The 22,487-nt window shown below is 40.4% G+C and overlaps 7 protein-coding genes across 7 annotated transcripts; 1 reads left to right on the top strand and 6 right to left on the bottom strand.

The window, feature by feature from the left end:
• Nucleotides 1-3,680: 3,680 nt before the first annotated feature.
• LOC119563479 (pickpocket protein 19) lies at nt 3,681-6,872 on the bottom strand. The gene is made up of 9 exons (XM_037876903.1): nt 6,622-6,872; nt 6,058-6,261; nt 5,679-5,996; nt 5,406-5,519; nt 5,201-5,327; nt 4,932-5,136; nt 4,691-4,862; nt 3,959-4,143; nt 3,681-3,883 (listed from the first exon to the last, which is right to left on the bottom strand). The coding sequence occupies exons 1-9, from the start codon at nt 6,870-6,872 to the stop codon at nt 3,681-3,683; spliced, it is 1,779 nt and encodes a 592-aa protein (XP_037732831.1).
• Nucleotides 6,873-9,007: 2,135 nt separating this feature from the next.
• Nucleotides 9,008-10,248, bottom strand: LOC119562387 (carbonic anhydrase 2). Its single transcript, XM_037875581.1, has 5 exons — nt 10,137-10,248; nt 9,930-10,081; nt 9,724-9,814; nt 9,248-9,667; nt 9,008-9,195 (listed from the first exon to the last, which is right to left on the bottom strand). Exons 1-5 carry the CDS (start codon nt 10,195-10,197, stop codon nt 9,008-9,010), a joined length of 912 nt encoding a protein of 303 aa, XP_037731509.1. The 5' UTR covers nt 10,198-10,248.
• A 2,668-nt stretch (nt 10,249-12,916) lies between these two features.
• Nucleotides 12,917-14,513, bottom strand: LOC119561491 (putative carbonic anhydrase 3). The gene is made up of 5 exons (XM_037875145.1): nt 14,281-14,513; nt 13,828-13,922; nt 13,667-13,757; nt 13,337-13,599; nt 12,917-13,276 (listed from the first exon to the last, which is right to left on the bottom strand). Exons 1-5 carry the CDS (start codon nt 14,345-14,347, stop codon nt 12,932-12,934), a joined length of 861 nt encoding a protein of 286 aa, XP_037731073.1. The 5' UTR covers nt 14,348-14,513; the 3' UTR covers nt 12,917-12,931.
• Nucleotides 14,514-14,700: 187 nt separating this feature from the next.
• LOC119562560 (carbonic anhydrase 2) lies at nt 14,701-17,292 on the bottom strand. The gene is made up of 5 exons (XM_037875766.1): nt 17,124-17,292; nt 16,532-16,638; nt 15,781-15,871; nt 15,450-15,712; nt 14,701-15,107 (listed from the first exon to the last, which is right to left on the bottom strand). Exons 1-5 carry the CDS (start codon nt 17,188-17,190, stop codon nt 14,739-14,741), a joined length of 897 nt encoding a protein of 298 aa, XP_037731694.1. The 5' UTR covers nt 17,191-17,292; the 3' UTR covers nt 14,701-14,738.
• A 1,107-nt stretch (nt 17,293-18,399) lies between these two features.
• On the bottom strand, nt 18,400-20,131 carry LOC119563218 (protein spindle-F). Its single transcript, XM_037876515.1, has 2 exons — nt 19,160-20,131; nt 18,400-19,095 (listed from the first exon to the last, which is right to left on the bottom strand). Exons 1-2 carry the CDS (start codon nt 19,887-19,889, stop codon nt 18,728-18,730), a joined length of 1,098 nt encoding a protein of 365 aa, XP_037732443.1. The 5' UTR covers nt 19,890-20,131; the 3' UTR covers nt 18,400-18,727.
• Nucleotides 20,132-20,260: 129 nt separating this feature from the next.
• LOC119552966 (methionyl-tRNA formyltransferase, mitochondrial) lies at nt 20,261-21,493 on the top strand. Its single transcript, XM_037862977.1, has 4 exons — nt 20,261-20,472; nt 20,529-20,853; nt 20,911-21,073; nt 21,128-21,493. Exons 1-4 carry the CDS (start codon nt 20,297-20,299, stop codon nt 21,490-21,492), a joined length of 1,029 nt encoding a protein of 342 aa, XP_037718905.1. The 5' UTR covers nt 20,261-20,296; the 3' UTR covers nt 21,493.
• On the bottom strand, nt 21,489-22,298 carry LOC119552973 (39S ribosomal protein L32, mitochondrial). Its single transcript, XM_037862991.1, has 3 exons — nt 22,149-22,298; nt 21,855-22,094; nt 21,489-21,798 (listed from the first exon to the last, which is right to left on the bottom strand). The coding sequence occupies exons 1-3, from the start codon at nt 22,231-22,233 to the stop codon at nt 21,536-21,538; spliced, it is 588 nt and encodes a 195-aa protein (XP_037718919.1). The 5' UTR covers nt 22,234-22,298; the 3' UTR covers nt 21,489-21,535.
• Between the last annotated feature and the right edge of the window lie 189 nt (nt 22,299-22,487).

Raw genomic sequence — 22,487 nt, 5'->3', positions numbered from 1 at the left:
GTCTTTCTACCCCATTCAAGTTAATTTTCCTGGAACTTTTTTCTAGTCTTCTTTTCCCCTTCACCACTGTAACTTGTCTGGTGGAAAATGCTTGAGTGAGTTTTTCTTATTGACGCAAGCTGAGTCCATGGAAGTAGCTACTGAGCCAGCCATTCAAGCGAGCATTAGACATGCTTAGAAATGCAATGGAGCATGTGCAGCTCGATGCTGAAAGAGATTACCCCCCGTCACGAGCTGTCCAATCCTCCTCTGAAATTATGAATGGCGCTCGGACAGCTCAGGGAAAATAAAATCACCACAAAAATTGTTATTAAAATCTTAGCCTACATTTCATTGTTTGGTGGCTCTCGCTCTCGGAATAAAAATACAAAAAAAACGGCGAGCCCAAACAAAAACTGTGTTCGCAGGTGCTAAATTTGCAAGCGCGAGCTTTGCCTTTGTTTGGGTTTGTCGAGTGTCGAGTATAGTAATTTGTTTGCATGTTTATTCATGAAAGCGTCGTCGAGGCAGCAGACAACGGGTAGACGAAAAATAAATACTGGCTAAAACACACACCGGCCCAAAAGCTCGCTGGCACACACGCACTTGAACAATGCGAATGCGAATGCAAACTGCTCGAAACAGCCGAGTTAGGAGCCCCTTTCCCTGCCTTCCGGCCTCGTGACACTCGCGTTTTAAATAATTTAGCGCCACCCGGTGAGTCACACACCCAACTACAGCAGGGCACACAACAGTAGTTCAAAAGGTATCCTAGAAAATATTTCATTTCCAATATATGATAGTATTTAGAGGATATCTTTTGTGATATCATTGCTCAATAATGTTGTGAAGGTATAAATCATGTTTTTAAATCATTTATAAAGGTGCCTAAAAGTATGCATTGGAATATGAACTTCCCTTCGAAACGAATCGGTCGCACTTTAGAACTCAAAATATATAGTTGCACACTTCTAGACACATTTTTATTCATGATTTATGATTTCAAGCCCCTAATGATTATGAGGCATGATATATATATTTATGATAATTGGAGATAATGATATTTTATCAACAGAACTATCTTCAAATCAAATCACTCAATAATATATTTTATTTACAGTGATTATACGATTTAAAACTCCAACTTATAAAGTGATGAATAAGAATGTAATGATTGCTACACTCTTGACCCCCATTGTTTCACACACTCTGCACGAAAGCAGCGAAATTGAAAGCTTAAACGGCCGGGGAGCTTGACATCTCTGGCAGTGCTTAAAAGCGGGGCAAAACGCAAAAAAAAGGACGGAAGCCAGGACACCGAGTTGAACTAGAGGAGCGGCAAAGTGCTTTAAATGGGTTGCAGGATTTTGGGCACCATTCACAGGACGACAGGGGGCTTGGGCAGGGACCTCCGCTCATTGGCTTTCGTCGAGGGGTTATCCTCTTAGCTTAACCCCATAAGGCCACAAAAGATGTTTAGCTTTATTTATGTGTCGAAAATGGTAAAGTGGAAATGGAATGAAGGGGGCCGGTGGGTTGGATGAAAGGCTCATGGATTATGCACTAGGGGAATTCAAGGCAACACAGTTTGCTACTGATTTAAGGCTAACTTTCTCTATCTTTAGGACCACACATTCTTTTTACACTAACACAACTGTACTGTAAATTGTGATATTTATACAAAAGTGTTTACAAAACAGGATTTTAAGGTAGACAAAAATGTTAAACTGCATAAAGTAGAGCATTTTAATACCCAAATTATAAGCCCAACAAATTTTAATTTGCAAATAAATCTCCCCGTTTGTAGAGACACTCTTGATTTTATTTCCAACATAATTAAAAACACATTCTGTGCAAATTGTGTCAGTCGTTGAGTTCCTTGACTCCGCCCACCTGCAATCCCATTAAAAATTTTCCCAACGCATCCTTTTCGCTGATAATAAAGTTAGTGCTCTACATATCCCCGTAATTTCCTTATTAGGACGCCACTCCTTTAATCTCACCAACTCACCTGGGCTCATTCAATTCCAACTTTTTGCACTTTTGATGCAGTTACTTGGCGTGAAACTTACAAAAAGCAGTGAAGCACCAAACTCCGCTCTCCATGGAGAATTCAATTAAAAACTTCAGCTCCCTGAGGGGAGTGAAAGTAGTACGTAGAAAAAATAAGCAGAGGAAGGGGGCTGGGACTGGGATTGAAAAAATCATAGAAGTATTTTTGATTTTGTTCGCATATTTCTGTTATTGGTTGAAATTCTATACGGGGGAGGATTAGTGCCACCCACCTGGAGTTCCAGGAGTCGGAGTCTGGTCTCCGGTATCTGGCATCCCTGGCCAAGCTCGCACAAACGAAATAATCCAATATACATATTGTATTGTGCGATAATACTACGGCTCGGAACGAAGCCAGAGATGAAAGCCGGCAGTCCTGCTGATTTCTTTGCCTCGTTTTTTCCCCCTCCATTCCAGACCCACACTCCTTTGTTTAACAATGCTTTCCGGATATCGCTCGGTTGTTTTCTCTCCATCGAATGCGTTTCATTTAAATTTTTTGCAATTTTTAGGCAGTTTTATGCTTGGCAAAGTCAACAACTGGCGAACAGATTCAATGGAAAATCATTTCAATTTCTCTGGCAAATTTGCATACATACGGCCCGTTGTCTGTCCGTATTATTTCGGTGCTTTTGTGCAAAAGAATTGGCAAAAGTTAAAACCCGCCGAAGATTCCATGAGGTGAGGCTTTAATGAAGCCTCAAATCACTTGTCTATCTGGAAGAAGAGGGTTCCACACAAAACATTTCCCCTTGCTGAATAAGTAAACAGAAATTTGCTTATTTTCCCATGAGCTGGCAATAAATTACTCCGGCAGATAAAAGTAATTCGAGAAGAATAATTGAAATTGTAATTGTCGCAAACGATGGAGTGGCCTTCCCTTGACTTTATACTCAATTTTGCCACATTGATTTCGGGCAGCTGGTGCGCCGCATTTTGTTTGCTCCTGGGTGTTCCTTTTTTTTCTGCCAACTCTGCATACGACAAAATAAAAGATAATGCTGATTGTAAGTGCTGCACGGAAAGAAAAGGTGATACAATAATTTATTTCTGGATTATACATCCCTTTCTTGGGTTTAATTATATGTAATGTGTGGAAAAACATCTAAGATATATTTTTAAACAGTTTACGTATTTTATTTTAACACCAAATTGCATTTATCAAGCCCCAAAAATGAAACAATAGTTTCTAGGGGCTTTAAATCACTTATTAAGGTGTCTAAAAGTATGCAATTAAAACAATCAAAATATTTGGTTGCATACTTTTAGGCACCTTTATATGGATGTGATTTTTAAAGACTTTTGTGGCACCCTGGACTATCGTATATCTGTGACAATATTTAGAAATAATTATTTTTTCCTGTGCGACTTCTTCTTTCGAGCTCTGTGGTCCATAACTGGTCGAGTGACCCCTGCCCCATTCGGGCAACTGGCCAGCCGGGAAATGTGGCAACTGGCCGGCGCTAATGTCACCGTCTGGGCCTTTTTGGCAACCTCGCCAATTGGCAATCGTACGTGAGTTCTGTTTATTTTTATGTGACAATGCAAAGTAAGTGCACTCGAGTTGCTTGGGAGGTTGGTACACATAGGGTCCGAAGGATGTGCATAAAAATCAGTGGGCTTTAAAGTTAACGATGCATCCCGCTCAATTACGGCAAAATAAACAACTTCATCGGCCGCTCCGCTTCCGGTTCCGCTACCTGCGTCCGGACTTGGACGTGGATGTGGGCGAGATCGGCCCGAAGTTCCGCGCGGCAGGCCTGCCATAATTGTTTGGCTAGAAAAAACAACAGCTCGCAGATGCCAATCAGCGAGAAACCGGCTATAATGCCGCAGATGTTGCCAATTATACCTGGCACGGGGAACACACACATAAATGGTGGGTGAGATATGCAAAACGACCAGGGCTTCCCTGCCAAATACTCACTGAAGGTCTCGTACCAGGCACACTTAATAATCTGGCGAAAGTATTGAATGTGCGTTTCGGCAAAATAAATACGAACCACGGCCAGTTCGGCGGGGGAGGATGGGCTGTGCACGGGGACCTTTCCGGATCCGGGACTGAATCTTGGGCCGTAACTGTTATTGGCACGTGGTCCTGGATTGCTTCGCCTGCAAAATGAAAATCTTTTACGATGGCAAGGAGTCAGGGCACCCCGCCAGTGCTGGCAGAATATTATAAACATATGGGGTTAAAGGGTGAAATAATCACAACAAATTCTTAAAATTATCTGGAAATCACCTATAAAGATGTCTAAAAGTATGCAACACAATGTTTGAAGTCCAGAAGATTTGTGGATTCTTATCAAAAGCACCATATTGTCAATGTATACTTTAAGCCACCTTTAATGATTCCAAAAACTAAAACGCGAATTCTTTAGACCCAAAATCATATTCTGTTATACAATAGTCTAATTTCAAAATTTAATCAACAATAATAACGTTAATTAGTTTATAGAAACATAGAAATAGAGTTAAATTATAACCTTCAACAAATAAGCCAAATGGGCAACACTGCAGCTTTCAATTCGATAGGAGTTGGGCCATCGAATGGCTCCTTATGGAAATTGAAAAGCAAGCCTGGCATGGTAAATGAATCGGAGGCACAACGGAGTCGCAATTCGCACCGCACTGAATCCGCTTTGGCCAGTGGACTTACGCTGGACCCTTGGTCGGATTGGGAGTGGGCAGGCCCAGAGTCATGGCTCCACGGACACTGTACCGGGTCTCCGTGCAGGAGGCCAGGCAGAGCGGGCAGAAGAGGGCGTCCTGCAGCTCGTGCTCCAGACCCGTCACATTCTCGCGACTGGTGATGACGTTCAACCACTTGACTGGATGGATGGAGGGGTAAAGGAGACATTTATTCAATGAATTCGCGATTAACTCCACTTAAAACCCACACTCGTAGCGCTTGAGACAAGCCAGGTGCTGCAGTGTGCAGTAGATTCGCTTCTCGTTCCCATCGATATATCTGTGGGGCAGGCTGAACGGAACGCACTCGCACAAACTGACGACACTTTGCGCCCTGCAAGCCGAAATGCACTTACTGAAGGTATAATGACGGGCAAAGATCCACGGCATCTCATTCTCAAACAGGCACTTGCGCTGCATTTCAAGAAAAAATGAGAATTTAATTTAAATAAATAAAGTATATTTAAATGGAACCTACCACGGATGGGCTCATACTTCGCGCTTCAGGAAGAGTTTCAAATATCTTGGCTCGTACTGGAAGCAAGGTGTTAAAGCCCGTTTCGGCCACGCGTTCTGCCACGCCCCCGGAGTAGGGATCCGGATAGCTGTGAGGCTCGTAAATGGAGATCTAAGCTCGCTAATTAAACAACAGGTTCTATTACATTTATCTACCCACCACAAACCCATTGTGACCATTTATCTTATAGAAGTTGTCTCTGGGGTCCGATTTAAGAGTCAAAACCAATCCCATGTCGGGGCCAAAGTATCGCTGCCTAAAGTCCCTCTTATTGACATATCTGGGGAAATATTATTTAAATGTCAACTAAAAGTCCCATTTCAATTAAGAAACTGATCCTTCAAGCCGGATTTATGTACTTCAAAACATATTACATCTTACCACTCATCTACAGAAACGATAGTGCTTCAATTTGGATAGGTTGTACATTATTTCTTACCTCCCATCATAATTAAAAGTGCAGCAGTAACCATGACTGGTCAGGGTTGTCTCAAACTGATCCATGCAGTCGAAGAGTCGCCCGGCAATTCTGCAGCTAACAAACATATCACTACAGTTCGGTGTGAGAAAGTGCATTCGCTTTCTGGTATTGAAAAAGAGGTCCTCTTCACCCGTATCAAACTTGTCCAAGAAGCTCTGAAAGCGAAGGGCATTATCTATATCCACCAGATCCGTGGGATCGTAATACATGTACATAAAGGCCTTCAGTTGGTCGTAGAAATGACTGGCATTGCGATGCTTTGGATCTTTGCCACTACTGCAATTGAAAAGGGTATTTTAGGGAATCTTTAAAAGTATAGTTTCGTAACCAGATCTACAGTTTGTGGGCATATTGCCAGGCCGCACGTTGCGATATGCGGTTCAAGCTGCAAACAGATATGGCCGGGAACTCCACCTTCCAAATAGGATACATCGGGTGGTACATAGTCGTCACCAAGGCCTCCTGTTCGTTGGTGTAGGTGCCCCAGAGGAATGCAATTAGAACGCTCAAAGCGGTTATGTGGAAAATGAACCAGAAGAAACTGCGGGTGCACGGAAAAAAAAATATATGATATGAGCACCAATTTGTAGATTTTTTATATCATTTAAACTAAAAGAACCAATTATGCAATCAAAGTACCTGGAAGTGACTCTAAAATTATTTTTAACTCACATTTAAAAGGTGTCTGAAAGTATGCAGTGACAAAATGACTTCCGATTAAATATATTTTGTGGCACACTTTTGGACACTTTTTGTAAGTGATTTAAAAGTCTCTGTGATTTTTCTTATAGTCATACAAATTTTAATATGTATGATTTTTTTATCCGTGTGGCTGGCGGATTCGGGTAATGGCTAATGCTAATTGAAAAGGGCCATCCGGATGTGGCCAACCACCACCTACCGCTCTTGAATCCGTCGACCAGGCTCCACTAATTTGCTGTAACAATGGAACGACAGGTTCTGTAGCAAATCCTTTAAAGCGGCGGCAAATGACAATTTTCGCGTATCCTCCGCGGAAGTTCCAGGTAAGTGGTTGGGATGTTGAGTGGTGTGGTTGGGTGCTGCCCTTCCGGGATTGGGTATCCACCAGGCAGCTCGGCCCAGTGCCAGACGAAAGGGCTCCTGATCCAAGGACTCCATTGCAACTGGCATTGTCCTTGCGAGTACGGGCCGATTTTAATGAAAATTTCGCAGTCATGTCGTGCGTGTTGTTGTAATTAGGCCTGGTGCTCCAACTTATTGCCAACAAATTAACTGCGACATGGCACGTGGTGTTCGACCTGCTCTCGATTCGTCTTGGCAATTTCCCTTAATTGTCAACAATTTAAAACGAAATTAGTTAAATGTGCGTTAAATGTCAGCCAGCGGAAACATCATCATCATCAGCAGCAGTACAAAGTTGTGTCCTTGTTTGTGACTCCCAAAAAAACATGCTGGATTATGAGCTGCGTGGGCAAATGAAGGACACGTTTCGGTGGTGTCCATAGAAATTAAGATTTTGCTAGCCCCAAGCTCTGAAATGATTAAAAATGCTTAGGATTAGGCCAAGACAAGTTTCAGGAAGTATTTAATTAGAGCTTGGCTTTAAAGGTATTTTGATAGCAATGATGTCTGTCATATGATGATGATGACATATAAGGCATTCCTGTACTTAACAACTGGAATGGAATTAAAATACATACAAATTATTTAAGCTAAACAAACATTAATATCTACGAATAACATTAAAAAGTAATGAATTTTATTTTGAAGCAGCAAACGATATAATAACTACAATGAAACAATTTTTTAAAGTTTGAGAATGGTTTTAAGTCTTAAAACAAAACTTGAAACAGCCGATAACCTGTGGCTTTAAAAAAGAGGTACGACCAATCCAAGCATACAGGTAATATGCCAAAGCCAATATGTGCTGAACAGGCGGAGAGGACTTGTCGATCCACGAATAAAGTCTGCGTGGAAAAGCGATTGACACGGACGGAAATGGCACATTTTTGTCTGGATAAGAGGGGGTTTCGGGGGCGACAAAGGATTGTGCGACAAATTGCTCCCCAGGTGGGTGTGGGACCAAATTAATCTGCAAATAAGCAGGCGACAGGAGGGAAACGGGGAAGGCATTCGGCCGAGATAAACGCACAAAGAGCAGAAAATCGAGGAACGGGCAGGAAGGGGGCTATTCTTCTCTCTTTTTGAGGCAGCAAACGGAAACGGAAATGAAAAATGTGAAAAATGCAATGCGCAGCGAGTCGCGAAAAACGACAGTCAAAAGCGAGAACGAGGGTGCAGTGAAAATGGCAAATGCAAATTGTCTACGGTGCGTATGCGCGTTTTGCGTGTCTGGTGCACACTGCGTATGAGTAACATCGATGCTGACTTGTCCTTTAACTCGGCCTCACCTTTTCCACCGCACCCGGCCCCACTCTTTGCCGATTTCGGTGCCAATAGTTTGCCATATCTCTTCGCGGGAAATAAACGTATATATGGCGCAGTAAATCTGTCATATCCAGACAAAAGCTCAAGCCAAGCGAATTCTTTCCTCTCCACCCACTTCCGCACCGGATGTTTCGATTCGAGCAGGGGACTTCCCCCATAAGGACCCCTGCTAAATTGATTCTCAATATTTGCATTAGACTTCCTGTCTCAATATTTACGTACAATTATACAAATTGTATGTTTTATACTGATTGAGTAATTAATTGTTTCAATACGAAGTGTTACAATTCACTGTCCATATACCCATTATATCCCAAAGATTCAACAGTGGGGATAGTTAGTTCGGGAAGTCAATTGACCAGAACAATTATCCTTTTCGCAGCAAACCACATTTTGGCCAAGTTATAACTAAAACTCCATAAAGTATAGCCAACTTTTAGGCGGAAGCTGCACACCGTACAAAGCTGACTGCTAAAAAACAACCTTTAAAGCTTCATTTCGTTTCTCTTTTTTTTAGTAGGAGATTAAAATGTCATATTCGTGAATAATGCCACATAACACTTTCCTGACCTGGGCTAACAAGCTTTCAACACAAAAATGAGTTATTGCCAAAACAAACAGGAGTCCCAAGCACCGGAACTCGCACAAATGGGATTGCAAAAACTTGTTTTCAATTGAGCTGATTTTTTTATACAAATTTGTTAATTAAATGTCGTAATCTCAGTAACACAAGGGTGCCGTATAAGGCGTTTCCTGAAGTTGTCTACATAATATTTTAATAATCCACTATACCACTTTCAGAAACTTTACCACAAACTTGATGAATCAATTTGCAAATTGTTAATTATATTTTTTTATTAAATGGTTCGGTAATATACATCTCTATCATTGGTGTCCTGAATGTTGCGATAGTTGTCGATCAAAGGTTTTTTCCGTGAGTCCATGAGGTTCCAGAGTTTTTCGATCTGACGACGTGGATAGTCAAGAACGTCGGGGAAAACGGTCCACGTTACGGCTTCGGCACAATCTGGTGTGGTCAGAGATCCTGAAATAAAAAATAATATATCAGCGATCCTTATAAGATACACTCATCTTACCATTATAAGTGAAAAACTCTCCTGTCACAATGTTTCCCAACAACTGGCCAACTGTCAGTCTTCCAGTTATCGTAGCATTTGAGTTATATTGCACGATTCTCGGCAGCCGGTTAAAGATCTTGTTCAGTCCATAGAGCCGAGAGCCTTGAGTAGGATTGGCAGTGGCCCTAAACATTACCCCCAAAACAGCCAGACCATCGGAATGCTGCGTTGCCTCGCCCATTGTGTTGTATATGGTGTTCTTATGGACAATATGCATTTCCACATCGTAACGCTGGAAGTTGATGGCATGTTCCGATCCCTTGGAATTCCGCGATCCCCAATGGAAGTGTACGCTCTGAACCTCGAAGTTTCCGGGCAAGAGACTGCCATTTATAGAGGCCCGCTGCCCACCTCGAGTGGGAGGTATAACCATGTTAGCTAACCATAAAAATAGACAGAATAATCATAATTTGGGTACTTTCAGAAGTTCTTACCTGTGTGTCCATTATTTACAATTACAAGTGGCGTTTGCAAGGGCTGGTCATAATTTTGGAACCGCAAGCGAGGAATGGAGACTATTTTAGACTACAAAAATAAGAAATTGGTAACCTTGTTATATACTAAAAACCTTAAAAATCTTTATAAGTGATTTCCTAAGTGCAGTCATTTCCAAACCACCCTTCATTTACTAAAAACTTACATCTTCAAAAATCAAGTCTATGGGTGACTGCTTCTCCCCAGTTTGGCAGGTTCCCGTCCAGTCATCACCCTGCTCATCGTAGTTGTACTCTCCCGCCGACTGGTCATCGGCACGATCCTGCCTAATAGCAGCCAGATAGGACTCCGGTATCTCTGCATATTTATTCCACAAATTAATCTGCCAAAACTAAGGTTTTAAGCAACTCACCTATATAGGCAAAGGTGCATCCAGAAATGGCCAGCAGCCACCAACAATTAAAGAAGAACATTTTCAGTGCAGAACTTTGTATAACTACTTTCAGATCTGTTCCTGTTGGCGATTCCAGCCAGACTGTGAGCTTCTCGGTTCCGATCAGGACCATTTATACCAGCGAAACCGGGTGAAAATTGCAATAATTTCTAAATGGGTGTGCATAAGAGGCTGATAAGCGCAATCAGCTTAGCTCTAGCCTATGGGCGCAATTTACATTCGAATTGCAAATGGGTTTACAGCTTTTCGGATGCCAAACCAGCTTGATAATTGAGTTTGACTGTGGCCAAGACACTGAGCTTGTAATTAATGAATCCTGTTCCCCGTTCACATTCGTTTTACACTGTAGATAGATCGAAGAATCCCTGATTGCTCTGACTCAGAATTAAATGGTACAAGAAGGAGGAGCGCCATCAAATCACTTGAATCATTGCTATGGTTAGTTTCCAAACAACGTGAATCAGTGCACTATTTATCAGAACCTCGGAAATAGACTAACGACTCTAAGCTTGAGTTAGGTTTGTATTCAGGGAAAATCACACAAACTTTATCATTCACAGATTTTCAGCCCATTAAAATTTTGCTGGGATTCCTTAAATTCACTAAAGGAAGTATTGGAAATATTTTTAAATGTAATGTCTTTTTGTTACTATTTATTAAAATAACAAAAAGCTAATAAAAGCTTATCAAAGTATTTATGTTATGGCTTAATTGCCTGTAAACGTCTGGAAATCCGTCTAGATAAAAGTAAATTTATTTAGCCTTTATCTTGTACTGGCTTTCAGACTGGGAACCTATCACTGCACTTCTAAATTATATATCTTGAGTTTGTGATTGAATTCTCTAATAGTCTACACTCTAGTTTATTTTTTAACGAAGGTCACGTTTTAAACCCATTTTCATGTTCGAATTTTCCGAATGGAAGCCCAAACTGCACTTCTAGATCCCATAACTTGGGTAATTGGATCTCGATTTTGCTGTGGGATACCTCTATGAGTTTGTGGTTGAATTCTCTAATAATCTACATTCAAATATTTTTTCTATACGACGGTCGAAATTTTAACCCATTTTCATGTCGGATTTTTCCGTATTTCCAATAGCTCCCAGAATGGGAACCCAAAACTAGACTTCTAAATTTCATAACATGGGTAATCGAATGTCAATTTTGATGTGGGATACCTCTATGAGTTTGTGGTTGAATTCTCTAATAATCTACATTCAAATATTTCTTTTGTACGAGGGTCAAAATTTTAACCCATTTTCATGTCCGATTTTTCCGTATTTCCAATGGCTCCCAGAATGGGAACCCAAAACTAGACTTCTGAATTCCATAACTTTGGTAATTGGATCCCGATTTCGAAGTGGCATACCTCTATGAGTTTGTGATTGAATTCTCTAATAATCTACATTCAAATATTTCTTTTGTACGAGGGTCAAAATTTTAACCCATTTTCATGTCCGATTTTTCCGTATTTCCAATGGCTCCCAGAATGGGAACCCAAAACTAGACTTCTGAATTCCATAACTTTGGTAATTGGATCCCGATTTCGAAGTGGCATACCTCTATGAGTTTGTGGTTGAATTCTCTAATAATCTTCATTCAAATATTTCTTTTGTTCGAGGGTCAAAATTTTAACCCATTTTCATGTCCGATTTTTCCGTATTTCCAATGGCTCCCAGAATGGGAACCCAAAACTAGACTTCTGAATTCCATAACTTTGGTAATTGGATCCCGATTTCGAAGTGGCATACCTCTATGAGTTTGTGGTTGAATTCTCTAATAATCTACATTCAAATATTTCTTTTATACGAGGGTCAAAATTTTAACCCACTTTCATGTCCGATTTTTCCGAATTTGCAATGGATTCCAGAGTGACAACCCAAAATTATACTTCTAATATCCATAACTTGGGTAATTGGATCCCGATTTCGAAGTGGCATACCTCTATGAGTTTGTGGTTGAATACTGTAATAATCTAAATTCAAATATTTCTTTTATACAAGGGTCGAAATTTTAACCCATTTTCATGTCCGATTTTTCCGAATTTCCAATGGATCCCAGAATGGGAACCCAAAATGAGACTTCTAATATCCATAATTTGGGTAATTGGATCCCGATTTCGAAGTGGCATACGTCAATGAGCTTGTGGTTGAATTCTCTAATAATCTACATTCAAATATTTCTTTTATACGAGGGTCAAAATTTTAACCTATTTTCATGTCCGATTTTTCCGTATTTCCAATGGCTCCCAGAATGGGAACCCAAAACTTGACATCTAAGTTCCATAACTTTGAGAACTTAATCCCGATTTTGAAGTGGCGTACCTCTACGAGTTTGTGGTTGAATTCTCTAATATTCTACAGTAAAAGCTTTCCTTAAAGCGACGGCCGAATTACTTACCCATTTTTATACAACCAATTTCCTTGCATATAGTTCAAGTATATGCATTTAAAAAACATTTAGATATGACTTATAAATGACAGACTAAAATTCGGAAAGTTTTCAAGAGAAATTTGAATCTTCTTTCACCAATTAAGGTATCTTTCTATGTCAGTTTTATAGATCGAATTGTAACAGCTGTGGTAACAACTTGAGCCAAACTCAAACCAGCTGCAACTGTAAAAACTTGGTATTTGCTTATGACCTAACTGTTGCATAATTTTCAATTTCTAACCAAATGGATTAATGCAAGTCAATAAATTCTTTTCTTAAACATATTTATTTTACAGTGTATGAATTAATAGAGACTTATTCAAGCGCGTCCACATCGATGATACACAGGTCTATTATTTAAGTCTTGAATAGCCCGAAAATTGTTGATCATCGGGTTGTTCCAATGGTCTCTTAACTTCCAGAGCTTTGATACCATTGAAAAAGACACGGGCAGTATTTGGGTGAAAACAGTCCAGCTGACAGCCTCATGGCAAAAGGGTGTGGTCAGTGATCCGTCGTAGGACAGAAAGTCATTGTGGTCAACATTCCCAATCATCTCATCCAAACTAAATCCGGCCGGAATAGTCGTGTTGGATTCATCCATATGGATCTTTATGACTGCATTAATAACTTTGGTTAAGCCCGAAGGTATGGCAATGGGTTCCTGTGGTTAAATTGATTAGCTTGACGGTTTTTAAAAAATATATAGTTAGGGGTATACAACCTTTACTATTTCTAACAAAACACCAATAACAGCCAATCCGTCTTCTTTCTCGGCAGCATCAATGATATCGATGTATTTACAATTTCGATGGACAATATGCATTTCTGCGTCGTATCGACGATTGTTAATCGTATGTTCGGATCCGTTGGAATTGGGGGATCCCCAATGGAAGTGTAGACCCTTGGCCAAGTAACGACCTTTCAAACGACCACCGGTTATAAAGGGTTGCTGTCCATTAATCGTGGCCGGTATGTCCATGACAACTGCAAAAAACACATATATTAATTAGTTTCCAAACCGTTGAAAACTGTTTTACTTATAATAACTTACTTGAATGACCATTATTTTTAATAAATATTGGCCCCTTCAACTGAACATTATAGTTTCCGAAATATATCCGAGGTGATTTCAGTTCGAGCGTCTGGAAGACAGAAATAAATTATCCTTGAGCGAATTCCTGATACTTCTTATTTATTTAGTTTATAGCTTACTTTTTGTATATCAAACGCAATTGGCGATTGTTGTTTTCCTGTGGCACAAAGGTCAGTCCATGTCTTTCCATTCGTCAGGTAATTCCAATCCGCACCTACAGGTTTCAAATGAAGGGAGATACTTAGTTAAACAACCATGCATCTCGTAATCCCTCTTTTAGGGATCCAAGCAAATGCCTTTTTTATCCACTGATCCAAAAAAACTATCAAAAATGTATTTTTTAAAAATCTTAATAAATATTAGGATTTTTTTTGACGCAGATCTGATGTACTTATTTTAACAACCAACAAAAAATTGATTTAAAATGCATATTAACCGTGACTGAATGAACTAATTAATAACTTATTCTTGTTTAATTTTTTAACAGCTTGCAGTCGTTCAAAATTAGTTTGTGCGCCCTTTATCACTCCTTAAAATAACACAAGTTTCCACAGTTCTGGGACCTTAATTACCATTTGTTGTATGGTGATACGCGAACGGAAGCCAAAGAAAAAGCTTGTGAAAAACATTTGCCAGCATTGTTGATGATCGGAGATGTGATTGTTATGATTAAGATATTATAATTATAATTGATTTCAACAGAAGCGTGTTTCTTTGTATTTTATCTCGCGTCGTTTTCGATTTTACATCATTAATCCGATGCGAATATGCGGAAAATGTGTTATCTTTATTGCTTCTGCGGCTGCGGACGTCAAACAACTGAAACGGATCGCTAATACGACGATATTTTTTTTAGTTCAGGTGGGGTGTAAATACATATGTATGTACGTCGAGCTGAAAAGAAATTGGAGCGGATAGTTTTGCAACTGTTTGTCTTCAAACTGTAAATCAGGGTTAACAAGTATAATAATAATTTATTTGCCTTACACAACTAAAATAAATACAGAACTTAAGTCCAACTATAATACAATCACTTTCCCAGGTAGGCACCACTCAGATCTTTTCCGACTCTGTAGAAGACAGGTCGCCCATTTCGCGGTTGGATGGTCCGGAAATTGTTGATAAGCCTGTGTCCCTCGGAGTCTCGCATTTTCCAGAACTTCGATACCGATGAATAGGATACGGGCAGGACTTGGGAGAACACCATCCAGGTGACAACCTGCTCGCAAAGGGGCGTGGTCAGGGATCCCCGGTAGGTGAAGAAGTCCCGGGGATTCAGATTTCCAAGCATCTGACCCAAACTTAAGCCGCCCGGAATAGTCGTTTTCGCTTTATACTTCGTAACTCTCGGCAATGCACTCATTACCTTGCTTAAGCCCGGAAATATGCGATTGGGATTCTGTAGAACAATGTTTACAAATATATAAGTGTTTTGAAGACCATAAATATTGTTTACATTTAGTCAAGCCCATCTTTGATCTTAAAGTTTGTGCTTTGAAATAAAAAATTGATTCATTTAAAAAAACAAAAAGAAGAGAACAGTCATCTAACTTTGACGTAATGACACGTTCTTTTTTCTCCGGCAAATTTAGTTCTACGGTGTAGATTTTCATTTCGGCCGAACTTGACTGCTTTATCACGTCATTAAAGATAATGAAAGTGGCAAGAGAACCGTGATTTTCCGTGCATTAACCTTTGATACGATACACATTTAAAATTAATTTAGATGTAGCTAAATTACCTTTACGATTTTCAGCATTACACCGATGACAGCCAATCCATCTTTCTTCTCTTTTGCCTCATCGATATCTTTGTATTTGGCATTTCGGTGAACAATGTGCATTTCCACGTCGAATCGCTGTTTGTTAATGGAATGCTCGGATCCACGGGAATCGGGGGATCCCCAGTGGAAGTGTAGACCATCGGCCACATACCGATTTTTTAGCAGACCGCCGGTTATGAAGGGTCTGTTGCCGTTAGCCGTTTCGGGAATTTCCATGTGAGCTGCCAAATAATTATTATTAGTTGCTCTTCGTTATAAACAATTTGCTATTTTTCAAAAGACAACCCACCTGTATGGCCATTATTTTCAATAGTGATTGGCCCCCTTAACTTTACATCATAGTTGCCGAAAGTGATCCGAGGTAATGGGACGATAAGCGACTGGCAGAAAGCATAACAATCTATTATTTATTGAAATAAATTAGCCTGGTTCGCCCCTTCAATTTTCCACAATCATTACCTCTTGTAATGCAAAAAGTGGCGTTAAAAGAGTTTTTGATTGTCAATTTGGAGAAGCGTTTTTGGTTACATATGTCAATTAGGGTATCACACTTATATAAACTCAGTGGCAAATTAGGTGAATAGAGCCTATCAATGTCAAGTTATCGAATTTCCTGGTTGTAATTTCCAGACTACCGTATCACCAATTTCACATTTTATGTATTTCTTTTAAAAGCATTTGATATAAAAGAATTTATTGTCATTTAAATTGTTAGGTATGTTGACTGATTCTTAACCGAATTTGTTTGGCATCAAAAGTATCTTAATAGATGCGCATATAAAATAGGCCGCGTGTCTGGCTCGCATAATTAATACACATTTGGTGATACAAATTTTAAATTTAATGCTTTTTTCTTCATTTACAACTTAAGCTAGTTTGTTGCTCTGGAATTTAAGACCGATCGGCTAAATCATTATAGATAGAAATTTCGCATGTACAAAAAAACATTATATTTTTAAAGTTATAGTTCACTTTTTGTATATATTAAAACGTATACTTACTATTTATTTAAAATTACTTTTCTTTAATTGTTAACTTACTTTTTGAACGTTTAAAGAAATGGGCGATTGTCTATCTCCCGAGGAACAAATTCCTCCCCAATTTAGGCCGTTCGTCTCATAATTCCAATGTGCTTCCTCTTTGTGATCTGCAAGTTTAAAATTGAAGAAAATACAACATCTGAGCCGTTTTCACTTTCTTTTGGACACCTAGCATCTGGTAATCCTATTAGCCAAGACCGTTTGACGGAATTGGGCGACTCTCTCATTTCTGGAACCCAAACAAGGTATGGCAGAATGATTAATTACACTAGTTTACAAAAATATCTGAAAATGGACTGCTCGCCGAAAGCCGGTACAATTTTCTGCTTCAGTTTAAATATACAAAACCTTTTTTGTAGATAGTGAATTTTTTCTTTCAACTTTTACTTATAATTTCAGGTCTCATTAAAGAAGTTTTAAAGTGATTTAACTATTTTACCCAACAAAGATAATATTTTTAACAAATACGATATCAGATCTATTTAAGAACTAGATATTTCTTTTTTATTATTTCCTGCCATTGAGGTCTAAGTAATGCACTTTTTATCACTCCTCAGTTCCCATATATAGTTAGATCTGGGATCAAAATTACCATTTGATGTATGTTGATAGGCGAGCGGTAACAGCAGTAAAAGCTTGTGAAAAGCATTCGGCTGCATTGTTGCAGATCGCAGATGTGATTGTTCTGATTACGATACTGTAATTATAATTGATTCCAACTAACTCGTGTGTCTTTGTATTTTATCTCGCGTCGTTTTCGATTTTACATAATTTATCCGGTGCGAATGTGCCGGAGATGTAGATATGCTAACTTTTATGGTGCTGCTGCGACTGCGAACTTCACACAACTGAATCGGCTCACAAATACCCCGATATCTTTTATAGTTTGGTGGGGTCTATGCGATGCCCACGTCGACTTGGCGTCTGGGGAGTTGGAATCGGATCGGATCGGATCTGAATTCGAAACCTAAGTGGGGCGTGATTAGCGGCAAACGGTAGCAGCAAGTGCCAGTCTAATTGCACTGTTGGTTTTCGAAATGATAAATGTTATATTCGATTTGTGCAATATAGACCATAAGATCCAAGGAAAACCGTGCGGGAAACGCGGAAAAGATCTTGCCAAAGTTGCTTGAACTCTTACAAATTCGTTTGCTTCTAATTGGTGAATGGGTGGGCTAAAAGATCTATAATATATACCCTAAACTTTATCATTTAATACTTCAAATGACCTCCCTTCATATGACCTCCTTACTGAATTATTTTTTATAAGGCTGAATTCTATATTTTAAAAAGTAGATTAAACAATTACGATGATCATTAAGTAAAAACTTGTTTTATTTGCCAAATTTGTAATAATGTCTATTATCCGTAGTGTTCAAATTTATATACAATTTAAAACAAAAGATTTCTTATTCATATTAAGAAATACACACTTTTGTATTCAAAAACCTATCAAAAATGTGATCTGCTTAAGTTTGCACGTGTCCAAAAAATTCAATAAATCAAACAATTTGCATAAGTTAATTCCAATTCATTTTAATAATAGGCCCAGCTGCGACCCCTTCCAAATGCACCAAAAGAAAGTAGATGTGACCATTTGCATTTGAATTGTTATCAATCGTATGGCCAAAAATTTGGCAAATATTCGAATTGAATCACTGGATCAGCCAGATTAGGCAGAAGTTGCGCGACGGGTTTCGACTACGTCATATCCAAAAGAGCAGGGAAATCCTCTGACCAGTTACAGCATAATGGTTTTTAGCCATAACTTCTCTGTCGAACGTTCCATAATACCCTAAAAGTGGGTGACTCACACAAGAGCGGTCAATTAGATCGAACAATGGTAATTATATTTATAACACAATTGGTCAGTGTGTTGATAATATAATATTTATGTTGGTCGGCGCGGTTTCACTTTTCTATCAACCGAAGAAAACGGCTTAACATTTTTTCAGGCCTTACATTTAAACTGTATCTCGTATTCTGTCACTAACAACTAAGTATTCATGCACACTCTTTTAAGACATTAAGGTTAAAAGTAGAATATAATGAAATTTTGATATATGTATGTAGGCTTAAAGGCCTAATCAATAGAAACGTAACAAGCACGCGGTTTTTGGGCAGTCAAACTGCATCTTAATCCTTTGTTTTTACCCTAGGTCAGAGTTCGGTGGCGAAGTATATGCGCCTGGTGGGTCAGAAGTCGCCCACCGCGTGGGAAACGAACTCGAACTGTCGCTCCATGCTGTTGTCCGTTTCCAAGTCGAGGGCATCATCGATGAAGTGCATCTCCACGTGCTCGCGGAAGGCATTGAAGGACACCTGGCTGGAATACTGTTTGCCGCACATGGGACAGGTCTTCTCCATGGCATCGGCTGCATCGGCCTTGATTTTCTCCTGTATAATGTTAATCCTCTGGCTGGGCGGCGTTCCGTTGTGTCCATTGTGTTGGCCCTCATAGATCTTCAGTTCGCTGGTCAGGCTGTCGTCCGTTTCCAGACTTTTATCGGCCATCTCCGGCTTCTTGGCGGTTTTCTGAGCGCATTCCGGACAGGGTTTCAGAGCTGAATGGTTTTGAAACATGGGTTTTATATGGCGTTTACGATGACTACTCATATGATCTCTTACCTATGCGACTTTCTAGTAAAGTAAGGGCCGATCTCAGCTCCTGCTGCTGCTTCATGGCCTCCCGCCTCATCTCCTGCAGTCCATCCATGCATCTTTTGGCATCCACATTGGCATCTGGTTCGCTGGTGGCTTCCTCCACCTTTTGAAGGTTGTAGGGGTAGCCCAGCTCCTCGTTGCTAGCACCAAAGTCATCCAGGGCTATTTCCTCCAGGCTGAGATCCTTAAGGCCGTCGCAAAGCATCTTCTGACGCAGGTGAGGATTGGGCGAGTGCTGTGTGAAGGTCTTGGAGCGCACCAGGTTCTGGTTTTGCTGGGCACGCAGGTCTGGGGAGCTGGGCACCTGATTAAGCTGTTGATCCTTGGAGATCTGCGATAGGCGAGACCAGAGGCGTCGGTTCTCGTTGGACACCATGCTAACGTGCTCCTCCAGCTGCTCCTTCTGCCGCTGCAGCTCAGAGACCTGTGCTCTCAGGGAGAGGACATCCCCGGTGACCCCGATTCCATTTGCAGGCGGAGGAGCCCCTTCTGACCTGCTGGAGACCTCCCTTAGCCTCTGGTTTTCCTCCTCCATGTTGGCCACGCGGCGCTGCAGCTGGATGCATCGCTCCTTGATCGTTTGCAGCGCAACTTGCAGTGCGTAGTTCACTTTGTCGCTGGAAGGGGAGTTTGTGGCTCCGGAAATGGACGTGGAATTGGCCAGGGACGTGATCTTTGCAGCGGATGCCTCCATTGCGATTTACCGGAGTTCCCAAGCGCTTGGCATCAAAATATTGGTCAAATCGTGCCCAAAAATATAGGTTTTCTTGGCAATTTCGTATGATTTTCTTTTTGTTGCGTTCTCATTAGTGGAACCGTGCGACGAACTGCGTATTTATGGCGTATTTATTTCCAATAAAATTTCTATTCTGAAGAAAAGAAACCAAGCCTTAGATTTCACTACAATCAAAAAACTACAAATCTAAAATTTCTATTTAACATAGGCCATGATGAAACATACTAGTAACAACGATAGTTTTCTCGACGCAAAGTGCTTACTGTATTTCAGTATTTTCGTTACGTTACTTATGGTGGAGTGGCCGGGTAACGTAGCGAACAGCTGTTCTTGTTTACGCGGCGTATTATCCAACATATTTCCCAATGCTTTGGGGCAAGAGCTTAGTTAATAGTTTTTACAAATATAAAAGAAAAGTGTGGCAGAATGTAAGCGTGATTACAAAGCGGTGCAATGCAACATACCACCCACCCAAAATTCTGTTTTTCGGTACCGACAACTTTTCTTTGCCAAGTTTGCAGGCACTGCACCAGAATTGCAGGTAAAATGTAGTTAAAACAATATAATTTTTGGTTAATATTTATGTTATAACCTTAGGGATCGCCTGGGAGTTGTTACGTCCTTCAAAAGTCCCGCCAACTGTGTGAGGAGCTATGCGGAAAAGGAGAAACTTCCCCTACAAAGGTGGCCAATCGAACCCTCTGAATGCTCCAAGTACGATCTGGGTGTAGTGGTTTCTTTTGGCCACCTGATACCTGCCAGTATCATCAATGGGTTTCCCAACGGAATGATCAATGTCCATGCTAGTCTGCTGCCCAAATGGCGAGGTGCTGCTCCCATCATATACGCCATCATGAAGGGAGATGCCAGGACAGGGGTTTCCATCATGAAAATCGAACCACATCGGTTTGATATAGGCGCTGTAAGTTTATGGTTAAAATTTCTCTATATAAAGTACCATTTACTGGTTATACTTTAGATTCTAGCTCAACGAGAAGTGGCCATTAAACCCCACGTATTCATGGCGGAACTGCATGCATCTTTGGCCTTGTTAGGAGCTGATTTACTAGTGGATACAGTCAACAACCTATCAGATAGACTGAAGGAAGCAAAGCCCCAAGATGATACAAAGGCCAGCTATGGTAAAACATATAAGTAACAGCTCTAGATACTATTAAAACCATATTTTCCCCTAGCTCCAAAGATTACCAACAAAATCACTAAGATTATCTGGTCAGAGCTTAGTGCCTTTGATATATACACTCGTCACCGAGCTTTGTATGGTTACAAAAACCTTACCACCAGTTTTGTGGACAAACAAGTGCAGCTGCTGGAGCTAAGGTTGCCAGAAAAGCCTTTGGTAGTCCAAGAACCTGGTACTTTTAGCTATCAAAGGAAGAGGAGATCCCTGCTGATAGGATGTGCCCAGGAAAGTCAAATAGAAGTTCTGCAGTTACGTGTGGAAGGCAGAAAGCCCATGAGTGCCCAGGACTTTAACAACGGATTCCTAAAGCAAGCAGGATCCCTGAAGTTCACCGACAATAAACTAGCGAGAAATTGATAACAAAGTTGGTTATTTAATGCACGAAGGAGGCTTAATGTAACTAGGCCAAATCCGAGGGCTTGACCTCCTTGGTTTCGGACAGTGGCTGCGTGGATTTCTGGAGCAGGTTCTTGGTGAACCACATGGGTCGGGGCTTCTTCATCTCCACGATGCGCTTGTTTTTCAGATCATCCGAAGATTGTTCTGCTTTTTCGCCTTCGTAGAGAACAATGACCTCTTTATCCACTGGCTGTAAACCCAGGGTCTCCTGAATTTTGGACTGCATGAGCTCCGTTTCCTTCAGCACCTTCTGGTAGCAGAAGGCTGGAAATGAAATAGGTATAAGTATTGTAATCATATACGGTTCAAGAACTTCTTACGACATAGGACTCCCATTTCGTGGTCATGACCACATTGCAAACAGGACCGGATGTTCCTCTTTTCCCTCAAGGGCTTCCAGTTGTATTCCGGGTATCCGAACTTCCGTTTCAAGCGTTTCTCCACAGATCTCCTGTGTTTCGGAACGGCCCACAGCATTCCATCGCCAATGAGCTGCTTCAAACTGAATTCCTGTGAGGTTTTCTGGCTGTGCTCATGCTGGAAACCGGCCAAAGCCAGCGCTGTGTAAACAGTTGGTTATTATAGTCATCTCAACTTGGTTTAGTGCTTCTCACCTGGCGGATGTCCACCATGTGGCAGGAACAGGCGTTCCACGTTCCTGATGAAGTTTGTAATTGATAAAAACAAATTCCTAGACATTTTGTACCTCCTAATATTTTTGGATTTACGTAAACGTGATTGGAGATGCGCAATAGCAGACAGCTGTTCTATCGATATATTACGTGTAAGCAAAGACTACGTAAGAAAAGCACGATGGTAATGCCATTTTAAATTTATAAAATATTTTGAAACTGACTTAGTTTAAAGAAATTAAATTGTAATCACAATGTAGACAAGTAATTTTCAAAAATATTTTTAATGAATATTCTTGTCAGACATCAGTCCGAGATTTT

This window comes from Drosophila subpulchrella, chromosome 3R (genome assembly GCF_014743375.2).
Source record: "Drosophila subpulchrella strain 33 F10 #4 breed RU33 chromosome 3R, RU_Dsub_v1.1 Primary Assembly, whole genome shotgun sequence".
NCBI lineage: Eukaryota > Metazoa > Arthropoda > Insecta > Diptera > Drosophilidae > Drosophila > Drosophila subpulchrella.
The sequence above is the reverse complement of the archived record's forward strand: the minus strand, read 5'-3'. Positions and strand labels throughout refer to the sequence as shown.

What these genes read in the sequence shown, in the direction of transcription:
- LOC119563479 (XM_037876903.1), bottom strand. Translation starts at nt 6,872, where the DNA reads ATGCCAGTTGCAATGGAGTCCTTGGATCAGGAGCCCTTTCGTCTGGCA. An exon ending in TGGCAATATGCCCACAAACT is followed by an intron (nt 5,997 to 6,057) that starts GTAGATCTGGTT and finishes TTTCAATTGCAG; the next exon opens with TAGTGGCAAAGATCCAAAGC. An exon ending in TGCCTGGTACGAGACCTTCA is followed by an intron (nt 3,884 to 3,958) that starts GTGAGTATTTGG and finishes TCCCCGTGCCAG; the next exon opens with GTATAATTGGCAACATCTGC.
- LOC119562387 (XM_037875581.1), bottom strand. Translation starts at nt 10,197, where the DNA reads ATGTTCTTCTTTAATTGTTGGTGGCTGCTGGCCATTTCTGGATGCACC. An exon ending in ATGCACCTTTGCCTATATAG is followed by an intron (nt 10,082 to 10,136) that starts GTGAGTTGCTTA and finishes ATAAATATGCAG; the next exon opens with AGATACCGGAGTCCTATCTG. An exon ending in TGTAAATAATGGACACACAG is followed by an intron (nt 9,668 to 9,723) that starts GTAAGAACTTCT and finishes TTTTATGGTTAG; the next exon opens with CTAACATGGTTATACCTCCC.
- LOC119561491 (XM_037875145.1), bottom strand. Translation starts at nt 14,347, where the DNA reads ATGCTGGCAAATGTTTTTCACAAGCTTTTTCTTTGGCTTCCGTTCGCG. An exon ending in GTATCACCATACAACAAATG is followed by an intron (nt 13,923 to 14,280) that starts GTAATTAAGGTC and finishes TGAAACCTGTAG; the next exon opens with GTGCGGATTGGAATTACCTG. An exon ending in TAAAAATAATGGTCATTCAA is followed by an intron (nt 13,600 to 13,666) that starts GTAAGTTATTAT and finishes TGTTTTTTGCAG; the next exon opens with TTGTCATGGACATACCGGCC.
- LOC119562560 (XM_037875766.1), bottom strand. Translation starts at nt 17,190, where the DNA reads ATGCAGCCGAATGCTTTTCACAAGCTTTTACTGCTGTTACCGCTCGCC. An exon ending in CTATCAACATACATCAAATG is followed by an intron (nt 16,639 to 17,123) that starts GTAATTTTGATC and finishes TTAAACTTGCAG; the next exon opens with ATCACAAAGAGGAAGCACAT. An exon ending in TAATGCTGAAAATCGTAAAG is followed by an intron (nt 15,108 to 15,449) that starts GTAATTTAGCTA and finishes ATTGTTCTACAG; the next exon opens with AATCCCAATCGCATATTTCC.
- LOC119563218 (XM_037876515.1), bottom strand. Translation starts at nt 19,889, where the DNA reads ATGGAGGCATCCGCTGCAAAGATCACGTCCCTGGCCAATTCCACGTCC. An exon ending in TTTACTAGAAAGTCGCATAG is followed by an intron (nt 19,096 to 19,159) that starts GTAAGAGATCAT and finishes AAAACCATTCAG; the next exon opens with CTCTGAAACCCTGTCCGGAA.
- LOC119552966 (XM_037862977.1), top strand. Translation starts at nt 20,297, where the DNA reads ATGCTTTGGGGCAAGAGCTTAGTTAATAGTTTTTACAAATATAAAAGA. An exon ending in ATCGGTTTGATATAGGCGCT is followed by an intron (nt 20,854 to 20,910) that starts GTAAGTTTATGG and finishes GTTATACTTTAG; the next exon opens with ATTCTAGCTCAACGAGAAGT. An exon ending in TGATACAAAGGCCAGCTATG is followed by an intron (nt 21,074 to 21,127) that starts GTAAAACATATA and finishes ATTTTCCCCTAG; the next exon opens with CTCCAAAGATTACCAACAAA.
- LOC119552973 (XM_037862991.1), bottom strand. Translation starts at nt 22,233, where the DNA reads ATGTCTAGGAATTTGTTTTTATCAATTACAAACTTCATCAGGAACGTG. An exon ending in ACATGGTGGACATCCGCCAG is followed by an intron (nt 22,095 to 22,148) that starts GTGAGAAGCACT and finishes CTGTTTACACAG; the next exon opens with CGCTGGCTTTGGCCGGTTTC. An exon ending in CGAAATGGGAGTCCTATGTC is followed by an intron (nt 21,799 to 21,854) that starts GTAAGAAGTTCT and finishes TTTCATTTCCAG; the next exon opens with CCTTCTGCTACCAGAAGGTG.